A 22,983-nucleotide genomic window follows, 5' to 3' on the forward strand; every position below is an offset into this window, starting at 1 on the left:
TTCCAGAGGCCAGCTTTGCAACTCAGGGTGCTGAGGTCTTGCTGAATTGCTTTCCTGCTTTGGTGGAAGATAATTTTGAGCCTTTCTGAAGCATATCGATTTTATCGGCAGATGGCCCCAGGATAGCATCTCACCTCTACCATTGAGGTTTCACTTGTTTAATGGTCTTCTGAAAAGTTACAAGAAAGCACAGGCATATACAAGCCCCATGTCCTCGAGCTGCAGCACTGCTGCCAAACTCCAACCTCTGGGCAGCCGCAGCCCAGGCACAGCCCCTCCCCACCCTGTGCTGGCATGTTCACATTTCCTCGGTGGAGCAGAGTGGGCCACATAAGAGGAACTCTAGTGCCATATCATAAAGAGTATTAGGGTTAGGCAGATCCAGAGCAATGTTCAAAGAATCCTTTCTTCATGATCAAGCTGAACATTTAAGGTTACAGTGGGGTAGACACTAGGAAGTGGCTTCAACGTCTCCCAAACTGCAGTGCCTTAGCCCTCTGACTTCCTCTCTTTTTCTCACCTCCTCACCTCACTACCACCCCCAACTTTATTTCTGCACATCTTCAGCCTCTGGGAGGGTTTCCAGAGCTTTTAGACAATTTGCCTGGAAGGAGTCAGATCACAGGGTAGATTATCCCAAAGATCATCAGAACTTCTTCACTGCCAATGACCCCCTTCTAACATCTCCCGGAGGCTATTGCTTAAAATATCTCCTTCTGCACCTGAGTTTCATTATCTGTATTATCCTAATCTCTATAAGTGCCAGAATTCAGAAAGGAGGAGGGGAGAAGTTGTTCTTGGAGATGAAACACTGTCAGGCACACAGCCCTTTTCTGGATTGAATGCATTTTCCAAATCTATTGTACCCTCGCAGGCCAGGTTTAATCTGTATTCTGAAAAATCAAGTTATCTGTCCACTTCACCTATCTTCCCACTGTAACTGCTCATTCCCACGCCTCAGCTTAGCTCACTAAACCTTTCCCTGTCAAAGGCTTTATCTGTGGCTCCTTAGTTCACAAGCCTGTTCTAGGAACATTAGTTCTCAAGCATGATATGCCACCAGGGCTGTAGAGGTAGAAGGATGGAGGAGGACAGCCAGAGCCCTTTGTAATCCGAAGGGACAGACTGGACTTGGGGGGAAAAAAAGATTTCCATAGCTTGAGATGTGTTCTCAGTCATCCATGGACCAAGAAATGGCATAAAATCATGTTCACTTATTTTTTCCATCCACTTAACAAATATTTTTAAAGCTATACATCAGGCCTCACGCTCAGCAAAAGCTCCTGCCTACACGAAGCTAATAATTTAGTCCGAGAGCCATCATAAAACACCATATCGCCAACCTCCACATAGTCAGCATGGTGAAGCAGCAAGCAACCTTTCCAGAACCAAACTCACTCTTTCCTGTGCCCAGGTAGCTACTCTGCCTGTAAGTTTTTTGATAAAGTCAAATTTGACGGGGCCCTGGGACAAGTTACTGAGTTGAAAAGGACCGCCTTGGTGGACGATCTGCCATTTTATCTGAGCTTTATTTTTCAGGAAAAGATAAGAGGATGTAGAAAAAAGGTTGAATCGATCAGCCTCACTCCCCTCCTTCCTGACACCAACAGAAATGGGCCCAAATGGTAACTAAGAATATAAATTTAAGAAAAACATGTTAGAAGCACACTCCCCATCCCCTTAATTTTTGCTAATTGTCACTTAAGTAGATCTTCACCTATGGGATACTATGCCTCTGAACCTAGGCTATCAGGCCACAGACTAGGAGGCAAACGAGGGTGCCCAGGTCTGCAGTTAATCACAGAGCAGGCCAAATGCACACACTTCATTTCAGAACAATTTCACAAACGCTTTCCTGCCCCGATACCTCCCCCTCACTCACAAGATTTCATCTCCTAATTACAAAAGCTTTTTGGCATGGGAATGTCTTTGTGAAGCAGAGAGGACTCAATTTGGGCCATCTCTCTACAGAAGACACGGGAACAAGGACGCTTCTCCAATTAATCAGCAAATGCTTGGCTCCAGCTTTCGGGCCAAAGGATCGATTTACATAAAGCTACTTCTCGAGATGAATTTGCCTCCCCCTCTCCTCCCCCTGCCTTCCCCTTGTCCAGCCAGCATTAGACATGCTACTGGATTTCAGACTGACAGTGTCAGCTACGACAATCAAATTAGGGATGAAAACCTCAGATGGCTGCCAAGGAAGAGGGACAGAGGGGGTGGGGACCAGTATGTCAGCCTCAGAGGAGGATAAATTGTATAGAAATGGGTTCCCTTTCCCAAATCCCACTGGGCAGACACATAGCTTCAAACAATAAGAAACAAACAAAACACCAGTCTCCATCCTTTTGAATCAGGTGAACAAGCCCCCTGTCCACACCCAACTAAGGTTGATAAATTAAACCAGAACTTCTCATTGGGCCCAAAATTGGCAGGGGACTATCTCAGGTACATAATTAGATCTTTACAATCAGGTGATTTTCAGCACCAGATTTCTGCACACAATGTAAAGACACCAAAATCGCAGGTATACCCCCGAAGCGTATATAATGAGGTACGCGGGCACTGCGGAATGAGACGCCTGTGGTTGGAACCCCACTGATATTTCCTGGACCACTTAGTGACACAGGGAAGCCTGGACCAGAACAGAGGGCATAATTGGGCTGATAATGAGAGTTCCTCAATCCCATCTAATGTAACTAACTGCCATGTCGCTAAATTGAGATAATCCCAGGGATTAGTGAGCTGTTGAGAAGCTCAGCCTCTGTCCCATTTGCTGGAGATGATCAGTCAATTATAATGCTGTTTCATGAACACAAAGAGCCTTAGTTGGAGTTGCAGATGATAATTAAATGAAGAAAGCTTCTGTTTGGACTGGAAGCATCGGTTAACCCTGATAGCCCTGGAAGAGTGGTGGTTTGGAAAAACTCAGATTAAATCCTATGGCTGCGAAGAGCTATTTGTTCACAGGAGGAATGACTGAATGAATGGAATATTCTAAACCATGGATTTCTGCCCTGGATTCAGGGTTTTCAACCTTGACTGATTTTCCTCCACATTTCCTATCTGTGTACTCAAACCTCCCAAGCAGTCTTGTATCAGGCTCCTTAGATTGGTTCCAACATCTGAAGACGTTTTCCCTCCCTTGGCAATGAGATGCCGTGTAGCTACAGCATCAAGTTCCTTATTCTAGAACATACTGTCCAATACAGTAGGCACTAGCTATGTGTGATCACTGAGTACGCAGAATGTGGCCAGTCCAGATTGAGCTGTGTGTAAAATACACATCAGACTTTAAAGACTTGGTATGAAAAAAGGAATGTAAAACATCTCATTAATAAATGTTTATATTGATTACATCTTGAAATGGCAATCTTTTGGATATGTTGAGTTAAATATCATATTAAAATTAATTTCAACTGTTTCTTTTTACTGTTTTTAATGTGGCTAATAGAAAATTTTAAATTGCATTCTTGGCTTGTGATATATTTCCGTGGGACAGTGCCGTTCTGGAATTAGCAGATCGCCCCTGAAGAGTTGACAGTCTCTGCATCCTCACTGGTCACAAATCTGAGCCTGCAGGTCAAGTTCTTCCCAGGGTGAAGCATCCAATTGGCCGGCACAGAGGCCAATTATTTTGTTTTGATTTTGTTGAAATAACATCCCCAGCTCACTTTCTGACTACTCCTGTTGTCCACATGCAGCCTGACTTCCTCATTTACTTTACCTGCACAACCCTGAAGCATTTGAGTTTGCAATCTTTGGAACACCTGCCCAGAAAGAGACAAAACAGGCACCCACATTGGTAACTAGTCACAGAGCAAACCCATAACCTCAACTCCATCTGTAACCTTTTGTAGAAGCTTGCAGCCTGACAGGTTCTTTTCCTTTTTCCCTTTGGTCAGAATGCTCCCCTGGGACCAAGTGTCTTATCTTCATAGTGCTTGGACCTCAGGCCTTCACCCTCAGTCACGGCTCCAGGACTGTTTCTCAGCCTGGCTGCTCAACCCTGCTCATCACCTGCCCTGTAGTGATTTCTTCCAGATTTCAGCCTTCCTAGAAAACTGTAGGTAATCCCTGGTCTGTGAGGCCCTATCAGGAATGTCCTAATCCCAGCAACCTGTCTCCCCTTCAAGCTTGAAGGAGTCCAAGGACAAAGTGCTTGGTTTTCTTCTGCCATGTCTCTGGCTCCCAGAGGAGGGTGTAGCCATCCATGAACTCTTACCCTTCTAGGTCAGCCTCCCCGGGCTTCTGAGTGGATTTCTGAAATACAGATTAAATGTCATCATTCTCCCCACTTCAGCCTTCTCCTGTGACTCTGCCTATCCCACAGGCATTTTATCCAACATCAGCAGTCTCATGTCTGAGACACAGGAGGCCTTTGCATCCTGCTCCCAAAATTTTCCCTAAAATTAGACTTTAACATTTAAGGTAGTAGGATGCTATATTTGTGAACTTCATGCTAGAACCTGAAGATAGGAATTTGCATTATATACTACATTAGAGTTTAGAAAGCACTCGCTTGTCCATTACCTCTGATGCCTATCCCAGTTTCTTAGAAGTGCAAGTTGAGATTCAGAGAATTGAACTGGTACTCTTAAAGACACACAGCCTGTTGAGTAGCAGAACCGGGATGTGAACTTAGCACCTAATCTGATGCAATAATCATTCCACCCATGGTTCTCAAACTTGTTTAAAATTAGACTCAAGCCCATCCTTAGGGTTTCTGATTCAATAGGTCTGGCATAGACCCCAGGAATCTGCATGCTTTTTTTTTATTACGGAAAATGTCACACATACATAAAAGCAAAGCGCAGATGATAAATGAACCTCCCTCGTACTTTATCACCTAGCTCCAATAAATATCAACCCACAGCCAACCTCGTTTCATCTATTCTACCACTTCTTCCTCTCCTATATTATTTTGAAGCAAAACTTAGAGATCATCATTTTATTCTTATTTCAGTATGTATCTCTCAAAGATAAAGACACAAATGAAAGAAAACATAACCACAGTTCTATTCTCACTTTAAATTTTAAAAAATTAACAGGAATGAATGTTTATTTTGTTCTTATAGCGGGGTTCATGGTCCATCTGATCAGAACATTCTTCTATGACAACTGCCGGTACCATCCCAACTCTTGATAATATCTTTATACTGTTCTGATTTTTCCCAAACTGTCCACCTTGAAAGATAAAACCAAAGTACCTGATGAAACAAGCCTGCATTCCCTGTGAATCCTGGTGATTCAGAGTGGCATCTCTCTCTTTTCCTTCTGAAAATTTAAAAAGATTTTGGACCCCGACTAAAATAAACTATAAAATCTTTTGCTTGGTGTCTGGAGCAACCCATAGTGTGAGTTTAGAGACAGGCTTTCTTCTGGATAAAAAGGAAGAAACAGTGAAACTGGTGCGCTCTCTCTTTTTTTTTTAGATGAAGTCTCGCTCCGTCGCCCAGGCTAGAGTGCAGTGGCACGACCTCGGCTCACTGCAACCTCCCACTCCCGGGTTCAAGCCATTCTCCTGCCTTAGCCTCCCAAGTAGCTGGGATTACAGGTGCCCACCACCATGCCTGGCTAATTTTTGTATTTTTAGTAGAGTTGGTGTTTCACCATGTTGGCCAGACAGGTCTCAAACTCCTGACATCAGGTGATCCGCCCGCCTCGGCCTCCCAAAGTGCTGGGATTACAGGCATGAGCCACCACCCATCCTTGCTCTCACTTTTTGAGCTGTCTAGATGTTTATTTTATATTTGTAAAAGTAAGGGAGTCTATTTCTTTGTGTCTGGCATAAATAAGGATGTAAACTGCAGGATGACAGAAACTTGGGACTATCCACTTTTCTCTCTCAACTTCAACCATAGTGGAACACATAGTAGGTATTCAATTCATTTTTTTGGGAAGTGAGCAGCTGAGCTGACACTTAATCTGTCAGTATTAAACATCTGAATGGCATGGCCAGGACTTTTCTGATGAATTTGTGAGGGGAAGGATTGCAGAAAGAGCTTTTATTGATATCCTTCATCCAGTAACTTTTTAACATCGAGGGAACACGCAATGTAAGCTCTCACTGCAATGCAATATTCAGAAACACAACTAGAGCAGTGGGAAATAATTGGCATTTTTTTGTCCCCCATTGATACTTTGATTCCCTGGATCCCTGAGATAGGTGGTAGTTCTTTCAGGAAATGAGTCAGTTACTCCATTGTAATCTTCCTCAGACAAAGGCTGCCATTGACTGGACACCCAGCTGGAGGTACCAGAGCTTAGCTGGGACATATGCTTGGTGCTCATTTGATTTTGACAGTGACCCAACTGCAAACATATAATCTTGCTTATTAAGATAAATTGCCTGCAGAAGAGATGTACCTATTAAGATAAATCCTCCCTGAAGTCCACATTGTAGAATCCCCAGGGGATAATTTTTCCTGCATGTTTGTCCCTCCTGCTGTATAAAATAAGGTAAGCAAAACAGTGTCTGTCCCTTTAGTTCCTAGCACAAAGCGATGTGTCACCGGGTTACTATATATTAGAAAGTTGGAGTTCAGGGGGCGGGAGCAAAGACTGCAGCTTTATGTAAGATGGTAGTATTATTGAGAGTACAGGAAATTTTAGATTCGTAGATTATCCATCAAAAATTTTTAAATCCCTAAATGAGTTTTGATTGATACTGAATGCACCAATGGGCAGGTTTCCTCCTACTAGGCAGAGAATGTGAAAGTAATTTAAATATATATTCAGGCCAAAGAGAATCAGAATGGTAATCCATTGCCTTGATCACAAATCCAATAATTGTTCCAAATATAAATGCTTTTAAGATCATCCCCTATTTTAGCCTAACTAATCAAGAGTTGATGGAATTTTTTTTTAATGTTACTGAAAAGACGCCACATTGGTCTCAGTGCAGACGGATTGAGGAGGTAGACAAAGAAGTGTAAACCTCATCAGACGCCAGATTGGGTTGTTCCCACGTTCTTTGCTCAGTTAGTTTCCCATGTAGCCTCTTGATCTTCGGTCCCAGATATGCTATCTTTTGATAGTGATATTTTAACCTGCTGAGGACTTGTAGATTTAGAACTATCCCCGAAGCCTTCTTAGGAATACTTTGGGGTGGATCTCCTTGGGTTCCTTCTATTGCTACTGGATCCTATCACCTGCTTCTTTGAACTTCACTGCTAAAGTCTCCTAGCTGGCAACATCTTCAGCAATCTGTCCTTGGGGTGCCGGAGCCACCACCCCCAGCATTCATGGAAGGCAGGCAGAGCCTGGGAATTTACATTTCTCCTGAGTGGTCCCTAACCAAGGACTGTCTGTTGCAAGGCTGCAAAAGCCCAGCTTCCTTGCTCAGAGACAGGAGTTCCCCATGGTATTGGACTAAGGCCAAGACTTCACCTGATTGTACTTTTATTTGCCTTTTCCATTCGGTTTCCATCCCTCACTGGTCTCTCCCGGGAGCACTTCATTAATCAATCACTTAACCCCCGTGTCCTTGGCTCGGTGTCTGCTTCTGAGAGAATCCAACGCAAGACAGACCTTTTATTTCTGAATCCAGCTCTCCTGTTTTATCCAAAAGAATCTAGACTCAAACATGGCTACCCCTGTCCAGATGATAGATGAGAGAAACTTTAATCCCTCCCTCAGATTTTATGGAAAGAGTACAGCAACATTTATGTGTCTTATTCTTTGTAGAGTTGAAGGCATATGTCCTGGGGAGGCTGAAAAACGACATTTTCAGCAATGTCAATCCAATGCTAAATGGGAGGAAACTACACAAAAGGAAATGCAGCTATTCATTGAGTGCCTACAGTGTTCTAGATGCTGTGCAGAGTGCTCTGCAGAGCACTACAAGCTGTAGTTTAATGTCATAATGGCACTTGTATAGACTTCCAGGTGGGACTGATATTTCTGGGTGCAGTATCCATATGACTTAGGAAAGCAGTCCCATTTAACAGTTGGAGATGTGAGACAGTCATGCAATTGACTAGATTCACACAACTAACGTGCAAGTGATTCCACACGGTGCTCTACAGGTAATCATTTCGCTCTCACAATTAACTGTTGAGGTTGGTAACACTAACATCCCCACTGTAAAGTCGGGGAAACTGAGGCAAAGAGCATTTTAATAACTTGAATGATCATACAGCTCGTAAGTAACCCCCCCCTACTTTCAGAAACAACAAATCTCCAAGTTTTGAGGCGCTTCCAAGCCCCATTTTGTAGCTTCAGAATTAATTTGGGAGTGACATCTAGGATCAAAGTCCCTCCACAAACTGCCATTTAACACAGAGAGGATTTCCTGGTAGCATGAATGTGACCAAGACAAGTGCATTGTCCCCAGCAGGGCAAAGAGGAGAACATGTTCCTGCTCCTAGTCTTGCAGGGGTAGGGGTGAAGGTGGGAACTGTCATTCTCTGCTCCTCCGAGAACAAAGCATGCCTGACATTGCAGGGAGGGCCCCAGGAAGCATTTCAAAACCTCCACTGGAACTAGACAGGCTTTCAATCCATTTATCAAAGTGTCTGCAGTTCCCATTTCAAGGTAGATGAAGCAATAATAAATTTGTGAAGAAAGTTAATCTGTGTCCAAAGCATTTTAGTAAATTAAAAAGGGGGGAGGGTGGCTGGAAGGGGGCTATATTGGTTCTTGCCAACTCCTATTTGACTTACTGTCTCCTTAATAAGTCCTCTTTGGTCTTGTGTTTTTGGATGGAATAATCGGTCAGTTAATCATTTTCCGGAAGCTGGAAAATGCACTTTAGCTAATGCAGTTCTCCTTTTCTCTCAGAACCCTAATTATTTAAAAAGGCATCCCAATTCCTAGCCCTACTCCCCAACCAAGAAAGCCTTTCCCACCAGCCATCTTCCTTTACTTACCCAGATGCACCCTACTCCAATCTCATACCTTTCCTCTAGTGTTTAAAAAAACAAAAATCCCCTTCTCGGGTCACTTCTGAGCATTTCTGCCCTCCTCAGCCCTGAGCTGCTTCCCTCATGAAAGGGGAGGCACTAAAACCCCAACAAGCAATTGGCCAGCACTAGGCTCTTGGGCATTGTGGATAGATTTTGTTATTTTTATTTAAGTGTCAGTGGAAAATGGTGGCTCTTGTCTCTCTCAAGGATAGTACTTAACAATAGCTCCGTGCTCTGGCACCACGCTGAGATAAACACACTATTAGGAACTCTCACAAAGGCCCTGTGATCATTGTGAAGGGACCGTTACCGAAAATGAAGCACCCAGCCCGAACCCTCCTCCACGCCCCATCAGTAACACCATTAAAGCTATCAGTTTGTCAGCCCACTGGAGGTATTTATGAAATCAATATACAGTCCTGCAGATGGATGGCAGCAGTATTGTTAGCCGGAGAAGAGAGGCTCAATGGAAAATAAAATTAATAAAATTTACAAGCGGATTGTCATGGGGAACAGATAAATTCCCTACAATCTACTGTTTTGCTCAACTGGGACAGGAGAAAAGCAGTGACAGGGAGATGGGAAAAAAAGCTGTGTTTTAACTGGGCTCCTTAAAGTAGGAGCAAGGCTGGTTATATTTACAGCAAGAAAATAGTGAACAGAAACCAAAGCGTTGCCCCACCCAAGTGCAGGATTTCGCTTGTGTAGGAGGTCTCCCAGCAACATGGCCAGATTTTTCTGCTTAAATATCACTCTCCTCTCCTCATCCCACCGTACTGCAAACCAGAACCTTTGTACAGCTGCTACTCCTCCCAGTATATTTTGGGATGTTGTCTATTCCAACAAGGTTAGTGCATTACTGGAATACATGCCCCCTCATCCAGCTTCCAGCTATGGTTCAAGCTGACAGCTCTATACCTCTCTCCTGTTTGCTGCCCCTGCCTCTGATTTTGATCACATCAACCATTTTCCAAAAGTGTGACTGGGGCTCATCTTCCAGAGCCGCCAGAGAGAGCAGCCAAGCCTGGGAGGGTAGTGGGCAAAGGCTCGGTGGCCTACAGACCAGCTTCATTTGGCAGAAAAGACTGGACTCATTGTGACTTCCAGAGCCTCGGGTGCTGCCCAGATGCCTGGTGGAAATTGCATTAGTCGGATGACAGGACCTGGGCCCCTGCTCCAGAGGCTGATGGAGAGCAGCTGAGTGGCCTTGGTGACACCGCCTGACCTCTGCTGTCATCATGGGCTTTGTTCAGCGCCCGGACTCCAGGCTGGAGCCCAGCTCATTGAATCAGGCCTGGCTGGGGGAGCCTGAGACAGGGCTCATTGTGCATCTGAATTTACTTACATCGGTTGCAGACAGAGGAAAGTGGATTTGAGATGGGAAGCACCCTGTTATTCAGCCCCAGAAACCACTAGTACTTACACCTGCACTCTACCCCAAGTCTGAGCCTTGTTTTGTGGGCCTAAAAGTGGCCCCAGATGATCCTCAAGTTTCGTTTTAGCTAGCTGCTCAGAGCACATGGCTTGTCTCAGCAGGGGATGGGAGATCAGAAAAAAGTGGACACCTCTTTTCTGTTTCCTCTTTTCCCTCCTGCCCCTTTGCAAAATGTTCATTTAGACTGCCCAGATTTTAGTGGAGGGCAGTCGTCTGATCTCTCCTGCCAAATATATCTGGAGTCATCTAAAGCTTTTGATTAGGTGCCCTTGGAAAATCAGCATGGGAGTGTCCACAGGTACAATCTGTCTCTAGGTCAACTCAGGACCCATTTAACCTGTGACCAGCAAGGTCTCCTTATAGGACCCCATACCAAGGAAATAGTTGGACAAGTATCCCCAAAATGTGCATGCAGAGAAATTCACCCTTGTGTTTCTTTAAATAGCAAGTAAATAAATAAATGCCTACCCAACGATTTGGGACCATGTAGCCACTCATACAATTGGACGATATACAGCCATTAAAACTGTTGGTATCAATGCGCTACTAATGACAGGGACAGATGTTCTCAATATAGCAAACAAGAATAATAGGTTATAATAGACTGTATATTATGAGGTCATATTGGTGGAATTTTATATATATAACTCGTGATTGGTAGCAGTAGTTAGATCTGCATTGTTAATTTTTTTTACCTTATATCTGAGGGTTTTTCGGGTGTTCTTTTAAAAAATAATTGCGTATGTATAGTGGTGTGTGTGTGTGACACACCTTTTATATCTGAAGAAAGTGTAAAGGGCTCACTGTGTCCCTAGCCCCTGGCTCTGCGCCCCCCACCACGCCATTGTCCTCAGAGAGGCTTCCGCAGCCCATGACTGTGCGGGACCAGCCAGGAAGGAGGTCTGGCATGAGTGTTTTGCAGGGCCAGTTTGCACGCTCTGGAGCCCTGATGGGTCTTTACAGATTGATTACTTGTTGAGATCCAAGCAGGCCTCAGTTCTGAGTGAAAACAAGTGCACATGTTTGGTCTAGCAAAAACTAAAAGTGGGAAGCAAAACAAACAAACAAGCCCGTCTCTTTCTTAGAAAGGAAATAAGGCTTTGGGAAGGCTTACAGCCTAGGACAAGACTTAGGTTTAGCCAGCTGTGGGACCTGACAGTATCCCTTACCCTCCTTAAAGCAACATGCTGGCACTGCTTAATGCTAGATGAGGTGCCTGTGGGACCCCCACTTCGGATGGATCTGTGGAAATGCAATTCGAATTTATCATGCCTGTCACTAAGAAGATCCAGGGGCCCCCAGGAATCTCTGGGACTCTAGAATAAGCTGAAGTGGTCATCCGGCATCAGAAAATCAGAATGGGCAGGCTCTGTTGCAATCCCACATGACAAAGGCAGATTGTCGTGAGCAGCAGAGGACAGCCCTGAGAGACGGGAGATTGAGCTGCGGCGTTGACCCCACAGTGGGGGAGGAGTGCCTGTGGGGCTTGGGAGCAGGGGCGGGGAGTGGGGGCAGGGGGGTGTCTCCGGGAGGTGGGAAAACAGAGAATTGGGTGCAGTATGTGCAACAAATAAGCCAGCATCTTGGCTCGTGGCCTGGAGGTGCGAGACCACCCACAGAGCCCGCCCTGGAGGCGAGCTGCTCCGCCTGGTAACCATTTCAGCAAAGGCCATCACTTGAAGAACAATGTGAATGCTTATAGCAGCCCGGGGCCTGAGACCAAACAGCCCCCATACACTCTGACGGCAGAGGCAGCAGCCTGGGTGGGGGGGATTGTTATCATTTAATGAGATGCAGATCCAGACAGCCCGGGTCTTTAACGCAGTGTGCCTCTTTTCTTCTTGTTTAGAGATTTGAGTGAAAACCAGATCCAGGGGATCCCGAGGAAGGCGTTCCGCGGCATCACCGATGTGAAGAACCTGTAAGTGATGTTTTCCTTGCTTCACTACAGATGTGGCTAACTCAGGCTCTCTGACCAGAGTGAGGGTGAGGGATGGGAGAGGAGGGCGGTCCAGGTGCCTTCAGAGATGAGATTGAGGGCTGTGCTCCAGTGGTTTCTAGGGAACACACGTTGGATGCCACAATAGTGTCACAGAAACCTGTACTTCGCTGGTTAGTCATCCCCAGATATAAGCACTGGAGCCTCAGTGCCTGGTGACTTAGAGCCTGGCCCTACAGAGCCTTGGTGAAGCCAGCTTTGCCCAGCGTCATTATCATCTTCTGTAAAATGGGGATGGTAACCTTGTGGGCATGTTTTGTGCAACTGAGAAAGTGTTTAAAAGAAAGAAATATCTTAGTGTCTCATGCATAGTATGTGGTCAATCGATTGGAACATTGATGATGATGGCGCCGAAGCTCTCACCCTTACTAACAGCATCGTCATCGGCGCCTGAGAGACAGCGTGGAGACCTGTATCCCAGGAAGTTGGGGAGACGTAGCCAGATCCACTTCCACTGCCCTAGGATTTTTTTTTATACTTTTTATTTTGAAATGATTTTTGATTCGCAGGAAGTTTCAAAAAATAGTAAACAAGTCGGTGTACTAGTTTCCTCCAATGGTAGCATCTGACATAACCGCAGCACAGTATCAACACTAGGAAACCGGCACTGGTACCACCCACAGACGTTAGTTTTCAGATTTCACAGCTCCACGTGTACTCACTTGCGTACGCCTGTGTGAGCGCAGGCATGTGTAGTTCTGTGTGAGTTCATCACGTGCAGATTCGTGCAGCTGTCACCACAGTCAAGAGGCAGGACTATTCCAGCATGACATTTTTGAACTTTGACTATTTCCTACCTGGCTTCTACTACTGACCCCTTATTCATGACTCCTGGGCCCCTACAAGGACTATGCCTTGAATTTTCTGCCTAAACCATTGTGCCCACGGGGTCGGAACATGCTTTCGGAGAGGGAGAGGGAAGACGGTCTGGTTTGGCTGAGCAAGCACTTCTGCCCAGTAGCCTTCTCTGCAGCCCCAGATTCAATTTGAGACATCTTAAGGGAGGCTCAAAAAAAAAAGACATTGTCACTTTTCCCTATAATGAATGCACAGGTTTTAGTTTACTGGCACACCGAAGGCAGCTGGTGATGGCTTCCAGATGCAGGTTATCTGCCTCCCCTGTGGCCTTAGCGGAAAGCTTTTGGTGTTTAACATGCAAAGCACACAAGAGGGCAGAGGCGTCTCTGGGGGTGGGTGGAAGGAACGGGGAAGCAGAGAGGACTTTGCAAGGGGCTCGAGGACAAGGAGGCCGCCCGCTGCTGCTTCTGAGGGTGTTTTCCCAAGAGCAGAGAGGACGGGGTAGAGCAGCCACAGCCACAAAGAATGGGAGTTCCTTTGCAGAACAGGTATAGGTTTCTCTCAAGAAATAGCCTCCTGAGTTTACATCTTCCTGAGAAAACGAGATACAGAAAAGCCAAACCTTCAAAACCACTAAATAAATAGAGATCTTCTCTCATCCTGAACTGGCACTTCTAACATTTCAGAGTGCTTTTCTAGCATTTCGTTCCGTGCGGTCCAAGAACTCAAGACTGTTCACATGAACCAGAAACAACTATGTTAATTAGCCTGCCAGAATGTCAGGAGGCAAGAAAATGGAGGCCCAGAGAGGGCAGTGATTAACTCAAGGTCAACCAGCTTTCTGATGATTGAACCCCAAAAGAACATTTTGCGTATATAAAGTGATATATTGGTCAGATCTCATGACACTAATTTTTAAATGGATCCATTAACCAAAAAGAACATATTGTATTGATGTATAAGCAGGGCTGGACAGTTAATTACCAACTATATTTTTGATTGTTAAGAAAGCAAATATCCCACGATGGTTCTTTTTTTTTTTTTTTTTTTTTTTTTTTTTTTTTTTTTGAGACGGAGTCTTGCTCTGTCACCCAGGCTGGAGTGCAGTGGCGCAATCTCGGCTCACTGCAAGCTCCGCCTCTCGGGTTCACGCCATTCTCCTGCCTCAGCCTCTCCTGAGTAGCTGGGACTACAGGCACCGCCACCACGCCTGGCTAATTTTTTGTATTTTTAGTAGGGATGGGGTTTCACCATGTTAGCCAGGATGGTCTCGATTTCCTGACCTCATGATCCACCTGCCTCGGCCTCCCAAAGTGCTGGGATTACATGCTTAAGCCGCTGCGCCCGGCCCCACAATGTTCTTATTAGTTGCTAGGGTTTCTCAGATTTTGTTTTACAGGGTCTCTTTCCCCCCCCTTATAATATCTCTAACTATGCAAAGGCCTCAGGACTTAAAAGGTTCAAAATTCTACAAACCCAGACTCCTAAGTCACTCCAGCACCCACCATCAGCCCACCCTCTAAGCCATGCAAATGTGTATTACTCAGGATCCTGAACTCAGTGAGGGTCTTCTCTTTGTTTATACTCACTACTAGCAGCTGGGCTTCGGGGCAGAAGGAAAGGGAAGTGAACTCACTGCCTAAAGGATGAATTAACCAAAAACACCTAAGGGGAATTGAGTACTGTGTACTTCTAATCAGTTCAGTCAGCAGGCACTTGTCAGGCAGAACCCATAAGGCCCCAGAAGTACAATTCATGGCCTCCAGTAGCTTACAGTGAAACTGGGGACAAGAATCATGTACGTACAAGAAAATGTTTAGTAAAGTACCCGTCAACATGAGAGTTGGCTAATGAGTAGCTGCGCGTAACGAGGGGCTCTCAGAGCTCAGAAGGAACAGACGGCTTTAGGCAGTGTAGCCTAGTGGTTAGAAGGATGGTTTGGGCAGTCTGATAGACGGATGTATGAATCCCATGTGTTCTAGGTTCTGAGTCTGTGATGTTAAACACATGACTTGACACTTCTAAGCCTAGGTTTCCACTATCTAAAATGAGGAGAATAGTTGGCCTTACCTCCTAGGGTTTTTGTGGAGGTTAATAAAGCAATGCATATGAATAACTTAGTCCTATACTTGATGCACGGAAGGTGTTTAGAAAACTCTAACTACTGTTGCTCCTGTGTTCCTTTGTTACAATAGTAAAGACTGTAACTGGGCCTGAATGGTGGTTAGAATTCACAAAGTAATGAAGATGGTGCGTGCAAAGTGTAAAGGCAAAACTGTGTTTCCAGCAGACATTTCATGGGAGTGGAGTGGAGGGATCTGAGGCAGAAGAGTGTGTGATTGGGTTAGAAAGAGGTGGAAGCCGGTTGCTGGAGAGCCTTGACTGCGAGGAGCATGGGCTTTAGATGTAGACACTAAGAATGTGGATGGCTTTTGCCCTGGGACAGATCGTGGTGAAAACATTTATTCTGGAAGAGGAACCGAGGACAGGAGGAGGTGGCAGAAGGAAAGGTCGGGGCAGGAGATGAGGCTGTAGTCCAATGTGAGGGTTCCTGCTTGTATCTCTCTCACACTCTCCCGGGAGAGAGCAGCCGGAAGTGGAGAAAGAGGCCAAAGTAAGCAGTCCCTGGGGACAAAATCAACAGATCTTGGCGGTCAGCGAGTTATTAGAGGCCATGGAAAAAGAAGTGAAAAATGATTAGTTCCAAGTTCAGACAATACAGAGAATGACGGCAAAGTCTCATAATCATTCATTCACACACCCGTCAAACTATTTTTTGAGTTCCTTCTAAGTGCTAGTTCTGGGGAAAACGGCAGGGATTAAGATGTATCAGTGTAAATCTGTGAGCTCTGTCTTCTTGGAGCTTCCACTTCACAGAAATGGAAAGTTCAGGAGCAGGAGCCGAGCTTGGAAGATCCTGAGTTGGTTTGTAATCACATTGGGTGTGAAGTGCTGTCACGTCTTCCATCAGCATTGTGGACAGAGCATCTTCTCTGTGTGAGGAAGTTTGTGATCTGACATCCCGTCCAGTTCCTGCTGGTTGAAGGACTTTGCTAAAGCCGCGCTATGTCTCTGGTCCTCAGCTTCCTTGGTTTTAATAAGAGGGAGTCAGACTAAATAATCGTATAGCCCAAGAGAAAAACTCATGTGAGTAATTAGAGCTATAGGACCTGAGCTGAGGATCTGATGCTTCATGGAGGGGAAGCGTCTGGACGGAGGTGATAATGAAGCTGTGTGTTTAAATATGCATCGGCACATGGAAAATAGGAGACACTTAGCACAAATTAAATTTCTATAAAACCTGCTAAGGAAACACTCCTCCTACTACCAGTCCTCAATTATGGAGATTGTCTACCTTGTGAATGATAAATAGCAAATTTGAAATCTCAGAGATGCACATCCTTGTCATCAGCCTGTTTGAGAACCACTCCCCAGCCCCGAGCCTACTCCACCACAGTGGGTGAGCCCAGGGAATTCACACGATTCCACTATTACCTTAAAGAGTAGAAGATGAACTACTGGCACATCCAGCTTCAAACTGCATGCTATGTAAAATGACAACCAGTTGGGCCTATGTGTAACACCGTATGCTTTATGGAGAAAATCAAAAACTATCTGGTTTAAAAAATAATTTTTGTAGTTCTGACGTCTATTTTCTTTGCTTGCGCTGACATTTCCCTTCAAGAAAGAAGAGGCTGTGCCCGGGCGCGGTGGCTCGTGCTTGTAATCCCGGCACTTTGGGAGGCCGAGGTGGGCGGATCACCTGAGGTCAGGAGTTCGAGACCAGCCTGGCCAACATGGTGAAACCTGTCTCTACTAAAAATACAAAAATTAGCTGGGTGTAGTGGCAGGCACTTATACTCTCAGCTACTCAGGAGGCTGAGGCAAGAGAACTGCTTGAACCCAGTAGGCAGAGGTTGCAGTGAGCCAAGATCATACCATTGTACTCCAGCCTGGAAGACGAGTGAAACTCAGTTTAAAAAAAAAAAAAAAAAAAAAAGAAACTGTGATACCATATTTTGCACATAAAATTAAGTTTTCATCAATGTGTATAATTTGGTAAAAGTCAGCAGATAAAATTAAGCCTAGGCCTCTGGAACTAACCTACCGTCAGTAACACGTCCAACCATCTTTTGGACTTCCGCCGTGGACACTTCCGTCTACCCAGGTTCCTTTCCCCACAGCCATGCCGGCAAACAGGACCAATAAAGGGACCACAGAAGCTGCCGCAGAGCAGAGTCCCTATTCACCTAAGCAAGTAGGCAAGCGTGCAACTTTTATCAGGGCCAAGAGAAAGGATGCAGGCGGCCTCTGAGCCCTGTGGACCTGAGGAGCCACTAACATGATGCTCTCAATGAAGGGACTGGATGCCTGCCCCTCCAGACCGCAGAAGGAGGCCCCTAATTGCTTCCTGCTTCTCCAGAGAAGAGAGAGAAAGTAATTATCTGGGGATGCCACTCTACGCAATTACTGAAAGCTGGTTTAATGGGCTGGTCTGATTCTCCACTACCTGCCTAGAAGGGCGGGAGGTGCTATATTTAAAGACAGACAGGCAGTTCGATGGACGAAGTGATCTATCTGGACGAAGAAAGAGACCATTAGAGAGACTGTCCTGCAGAGACCAACACTCATCACACCACTATGAAATGCCTACTGTATGCAGAAACTGTGCCAGGTAGTGGACAAAGGTACAGCGAAGAAGAGAGAGAAGGAGAGGAAGAAAAGGAAATCATAGAAAGACATAGAGATAGAACCAAAGGAAATGAATTGGGAAAACAAGAGAGATGACAGACCACAATCCAGCCGAGCCTAATAAGAAAAAGACAAAAACCAGTATAGATTTTTTTTTTTTAATGTCCCCTTGCCCTGTCTTTCTCAGCAGTTATGTTTTCCTCTGTTTTTCAGTTTCTATTTGCGAGGACTCTGTAGGACATGCATTGCAGAAGGGAAAATCAATAACCCCTGTCTCTGCCAGCTAGCAGAATTCGGAATTGACGCTTTGAAAACAAAGCTGGGCAGGCAGCCTTTGTGTTCTCTAGTTAGTCCGTGTTGCCGCACTGCCCACGTCTACCCTCCTGCTTCCTGAGATTAATGAGGGCTGTCTCCGCCCCGGTGAGCAGGCGGTAATCTCATGTGAGGATGAGGGAGGTGTGGGGAGGGACGCCAGCACCCGTTCACCAGTAGCATCTCTGTCTGCTCATCTCGGCAGCCATTTGTTTTGTCACTGCACCTGGAGCAGCGTCCACACTCCTGGTCTTCTCCTGCAAGGCTGTACATGAACTGGGTGCTCTCACTTATCTCATGCTTCCCATGCTCCTTTACATTCCCTGAACATCCCAAGCTCCTTACTGCCCCAGGACCTTTGCACTTGCTGCTCCCTTAACATAAGATGCTACACCCTCAGACTTCCACACAGCCAGCTCCTTCTGATCCTTCACGTCCCAGCTCAAGTGTTGCCTACTGTCCCCCACTGCCTTCCCTCTCTATCCCATCACCCAGTCGTATTTCTTCAGAGCACTTTTCACCCTCTGAAATTACCTCATTTATTTCTTGTTACTGATGTTATCCTGTTATTACTTGTCTCTGGATGCACATAGTAAACCTATGTACACAGATATCCTGCCTGTTTCAATCACTGCGGCATCCCCAGTACTCAAATGGTTCATGGCAGAGAGTAAAGTGGACTAGAAATGTATTGAAAGAATGACTTTGTTCATTCATTTCACAGGTGTTTGCCGATGGCCTGTTACATATCAGAAATCATACACATTGTTAAAATGTTTTATATGAAAAGTATATGTACTATACCATAGAAATAATATACCATAGTAGTAGTATTATTGTGTAAGAATAGTATTGGAAAGAATAAGGTACCATTCTCGTATCCGAAGAACTCACAGTCTAATGATATTCCCATTTTCCAGATGACAAAATTAAGTTTACTAGTCAGGGAATCAATTAGTAAACCAGCACTCATAGGACATGGGTTAAGGCTTCGTTGGAGGTAAGGACAACTATGTGTGAAAGCCCAGGGAGACAGGTCTCATTCTGGCTTCATTCAGGAAATGACATAAGTTGGATCTTGAAGGTTGCATAGGAGTTCATCTAGGGGAAAGATATTGCAGGCAGAAGGAACAGTGTGTGAAAATTCACCAACATATATAAAGGGACAGAGGTGTGTGAAAGAGTTGATGCTTGTGAGAGAGTTGTGACTGGAGTATAGCTAGCAAGAAAGGCAATAAAGAGCAATGAGGTTAGGGAGATGGGGAGGTCCAGGAAGGGAGGACCTGGAACCCCATGATCCATAGAGCAATGGGGGTTCATTGAGGGGTTCCTAATAGGGGAGTAGCATGATCAGATTTTCACTTAAGAAAAACAGCTCCAGCAGCAGTGGGGAGCGTGGATTGCTGAGAGGCAGAGACTGAAGCTGTGTGGGTAGTGAGGAGACTTGTGCAGTTGTTCAGAAATCATGGGAGGCCTAAATTGAGCAGATAAAGTGGATCTAAAAAGGCAGAGTCAAACTGCAGGGACTCAGGGGCTAGCTGGGTGGGGGAACTGAGTGCCTGTTACCAGGGCTTATCAACCAGAGACAGAGGTGTACTTCAGTGCAAGCCGGCTCTGATGCAGGAAGAGTGCCTGGCTCTCATCACAAGGGGTGCTGCATCTTGAAGGGGGATTTAGGAAAATCTGCTCATTTGAGGCAAGGCCATGCAGAATCATCATCTTCCCAAAGTGCAGCAAGTTTCCCAGCCTTCCCTGCTTTGCATTCCTGGCTGAGAGTGTCAGGTTCAGAATTGCTGCTAGAGGAAGTTGCACTGGGCCCCAGTTTGCTAAGTGCTACCCAAAAATGCTATCTAAAGAAAGGGGTCATGCCTCCCTGCCTGACTGCCTCACTCCACCTTTCTCTTTCCCTTCCTTTCTTCTTTTTTTTCCTCCCTCTTATCCTCCCTTCCCCCTCATTCCTTCCTATTGCCCTTGCTCCCTTCCTCTCTTCCTGTCTCCCTTTCTCCTTTCATTTCTTTTTCTTCTTCTTTTTTTTTTTTTTTTTTTTTTTGAGACGGAGTTTTGCTCTTGTTGCCCAGGCTGGGATGCAGTGGCGCAATCTCGGCTCACTGCAACCTCCGCCTCCTGGGTTCAAGTGATTCTCCTCTCTCAGCCTCCCGAGTAGCTGGGATTACAGGTGGCTGCCACCACACCTGGCTAATTTTTTTGTATTTTTAGTAGAGACGGGGTTTCACCATGATGACCACTCTGGTCTTGTACTCCTGACCTCAGGTGATCCACCCGCCCCAGCCTCCCAAAGTGCTGGGGTTACAGGCATGAGCCACCATGCCCGGCCACCTTCCTCCTTTCATTTCTCCCTCCTTCCCCCTCTTTCTTCCTCCTTCTTTCTCTCCCTCCCTTCTTTCCTGTTTTCTTCCCTTTGCCCTCTCTTCTTCCCTCTCTCTTCCTCCCTCCCTTCTTCCCTCTTCCCCGCTTTCTCTTTTCCTCCTCTGTCTTCCTCCTCTGTCTTCCTCCTTTCCTTCCTCTTTCCCTCCCTCCCCTCTCTTTCTCCCTCTCATTCTTTCTCCCTCCCTCCTTTTCTGCCTGTCTTCCTCCCTTCTTTCCTTCCTTTCTTCCACTCTTCCTTTTTTTCCATTCATCCTTACACAAATTACCACTGAGCCCTTACTCTTGTCAGACCTGAAGCAAATCTTAAGAAAGATGAGTAGGACCCAGTCCTGCTCCTGTGAATTTTTGTCTACAGGGGGAGACATACACAGCAAGCATATATCATAGGATAAACATGCCCCAGGGTACTCTTCTCTATTTGCCCCAGGGCCAATAGCATAATAATAGCTCGATAAATACCAGCTGATTAGTTAAATTTCCTGACATGAGAAAAATAGTAGAAGAAACAGGTAGATTTGACTCCATTCGTCTGATAAAGGCGCATACAGTATTATCTAAAAGCAAGGAGGGAGTGGTGGGAAATGCCCCATCCCAGAAGTTCTGCCTGGGATTGGAAGTTACACTGATGACAAGTAGAATTTCTTCTAGGCCGAGATGACACAGTTTCATAGACAGTACAACAGGTCTTCTGGCAGACTTTGCATACTTCCTAAAACACTCCTCCCTGCGTTGTAACTGTCTACTCAGCTGTCCTTCTCCTCCTGCTGTAGCCTGTAAGTTATGTAAAAGGAGAGGCTGAGTCTGCCTTTTTCATTGTTCTATTTTCAAGAGTTAGTCCTGTGCCTGGTACATAGTAGATGCTCAATAATCAATAAGCAAAGGAATAAATGACTTGCAGAACAAAGAGTTTCCAGTTTTAGGGAACAGCTGAAACCCTGAATGGGTGAATGAATGAAGGGGCATGATTATATCCTAGCAAAGAAGAATAAAATCAAGGCAGCAAGAAGGAGCCCAGAGAAGCATTGATGTTTTTTCAGGATAATGGAGACCATTATTTTAAATCCAGCATTACAATTTATTATCTGAGACAATTTGATTTGTGGACTATTTTTTTTTTTAAACTCATCACAAGTATTTAACCCCTTTGAGCACTAAATGCACAGCAAGCAAGGTGTTTAAAACAAGCATATAAAATAGAATCCTGTCTTTCATATACTCTGGCAAAAAGGCACAGTGATTCTGAGCCCCTCAAAGTAGGACTCAGGGGTCTTAGGAGACATTTGCCATTGGACTGAGTCTTTGCCTCGTGATTTTTAGCTCCACAGAGAATGTAAGGGACTTAGGAGGAGATCAGTATTAACGTGGAGATCACACACTGAGACTCTAGTATCTGTTGATGTTCTGATTCTTGATTCTTTATCTTATTGGGGCCAAGTGAGTATAGTGATTAAAAGTATGAATTTTGGAATCAGGTGTGATTTTTTTTTTTCAGCTTTGTCCCTCACTACCTGTGTGAGCTTGGCCAGGTTTCTCAACTCTTAGTCTATAAAATAGAGAAAATACTAGTGAGGAGTCTAGGAGGGAGAAACTATGTGTCTCATGTTTGTACATTGCTTTCTGGTTTGCACACAGCCTTCAAGTGTATTATCTTATTTTTGAGAGAGAGAGAAAGTAAGTCTAGCTTTGTCAACCAGGCTAGAGTGCAGTGGCAGGACATTGGCTCACTGCAGCCTCTGCCTCCTGGACTCAAGTGATCCTTCTGCCTCAGCCTCCCAAGTAGGTAGGACTACAGGTGTGAGCCACCACACCCAGCTAATTTATTTATTTATTTATTTATTTATTTATTTATTTATTTATTTATTTTGTAGAGATAGGGTTTTGCCACGTTGCCCAGGCTGGTCTTGAACTACTGGGTTCAAGTGATCCGCCTGCCTCAGCGTCCCAGAATGCTGCGATTACAGGTGTGAGTCACTGTACCAGGCCATATGTATTATCTTGTTTAATTACCACAACAGTCTTGCAGGACCACTAGGGAAAAGTTGCTTATCCTCTAGATAGAGAGGTGGAAATGGAGTCTCAGATTCAGAAACTCTCCCGAGGCCACAGAGCTGGTCATGGAAAGGCTGCAGTGGGATCCCAAGATTAGTGTGGCCTCTCAGGCAGTGGTTTTCTGAGTGATTTGGCTAGAAAAAACCCTGAGATTTGGTGAACGTGGAGGGATGCCTTGAAGGAAATGCAGATACAGACAGATCCATGGGGAATGTTGGAAAAGCATTTCTGGCTTGGTATCAGCCAAGACCCAAGGTAGGAGCAGGCCACGAAGGTCACAGCTGGGACAGAATTTCCAAGAAGACCATCAAGATTGTCTGAAAGTATGAACTTTTGGCCAGGCACAGTGGGTTACACCTGTAATCCTAGCACTTTAGGAGGCCGAGGCGGGGGGATCGCGA

General features: G+C 45.3%; 1 protein-coding gene across 1 annotated transcript in view; it reads left to right on the forward strand.

The window, feature by feature from the left end:
* LOC105480842 (slit guidance ligand 3) overlaps positions 1-22,983 on the forward strand; it is a 639,820-nt gene that overhangs the window by 404,937 nt on the left and 211,900 nt on the right. Inside the window, exon 5 of the mRNA XM_011740022.3 lies at positions 12,194-12,265. Within this exon, the coding sequence (XP_011738324.1) occupies positions 12,194-12,265 (72 nt within the window). The remainder of the gene's footprint in view (positions 1-12,193; positions 12,266-22,983) is intronic.

The sequence above is a fragment of the Macaca nemestrina genome, chromosome 6, assembly GCF_043159975.1.
Source record: "Macaca nemestrina isolate mMacNem1 chromosome 6, mMacNem.hap1, whole genome shotgun sequence".
Taxonomy (NCBI): domain Eukaryota; kingdom Metazoa; phylum Chordata; class Mammalia; order Primates; family Cercopithecidae; genus Macaca; species Macaca nemestrina.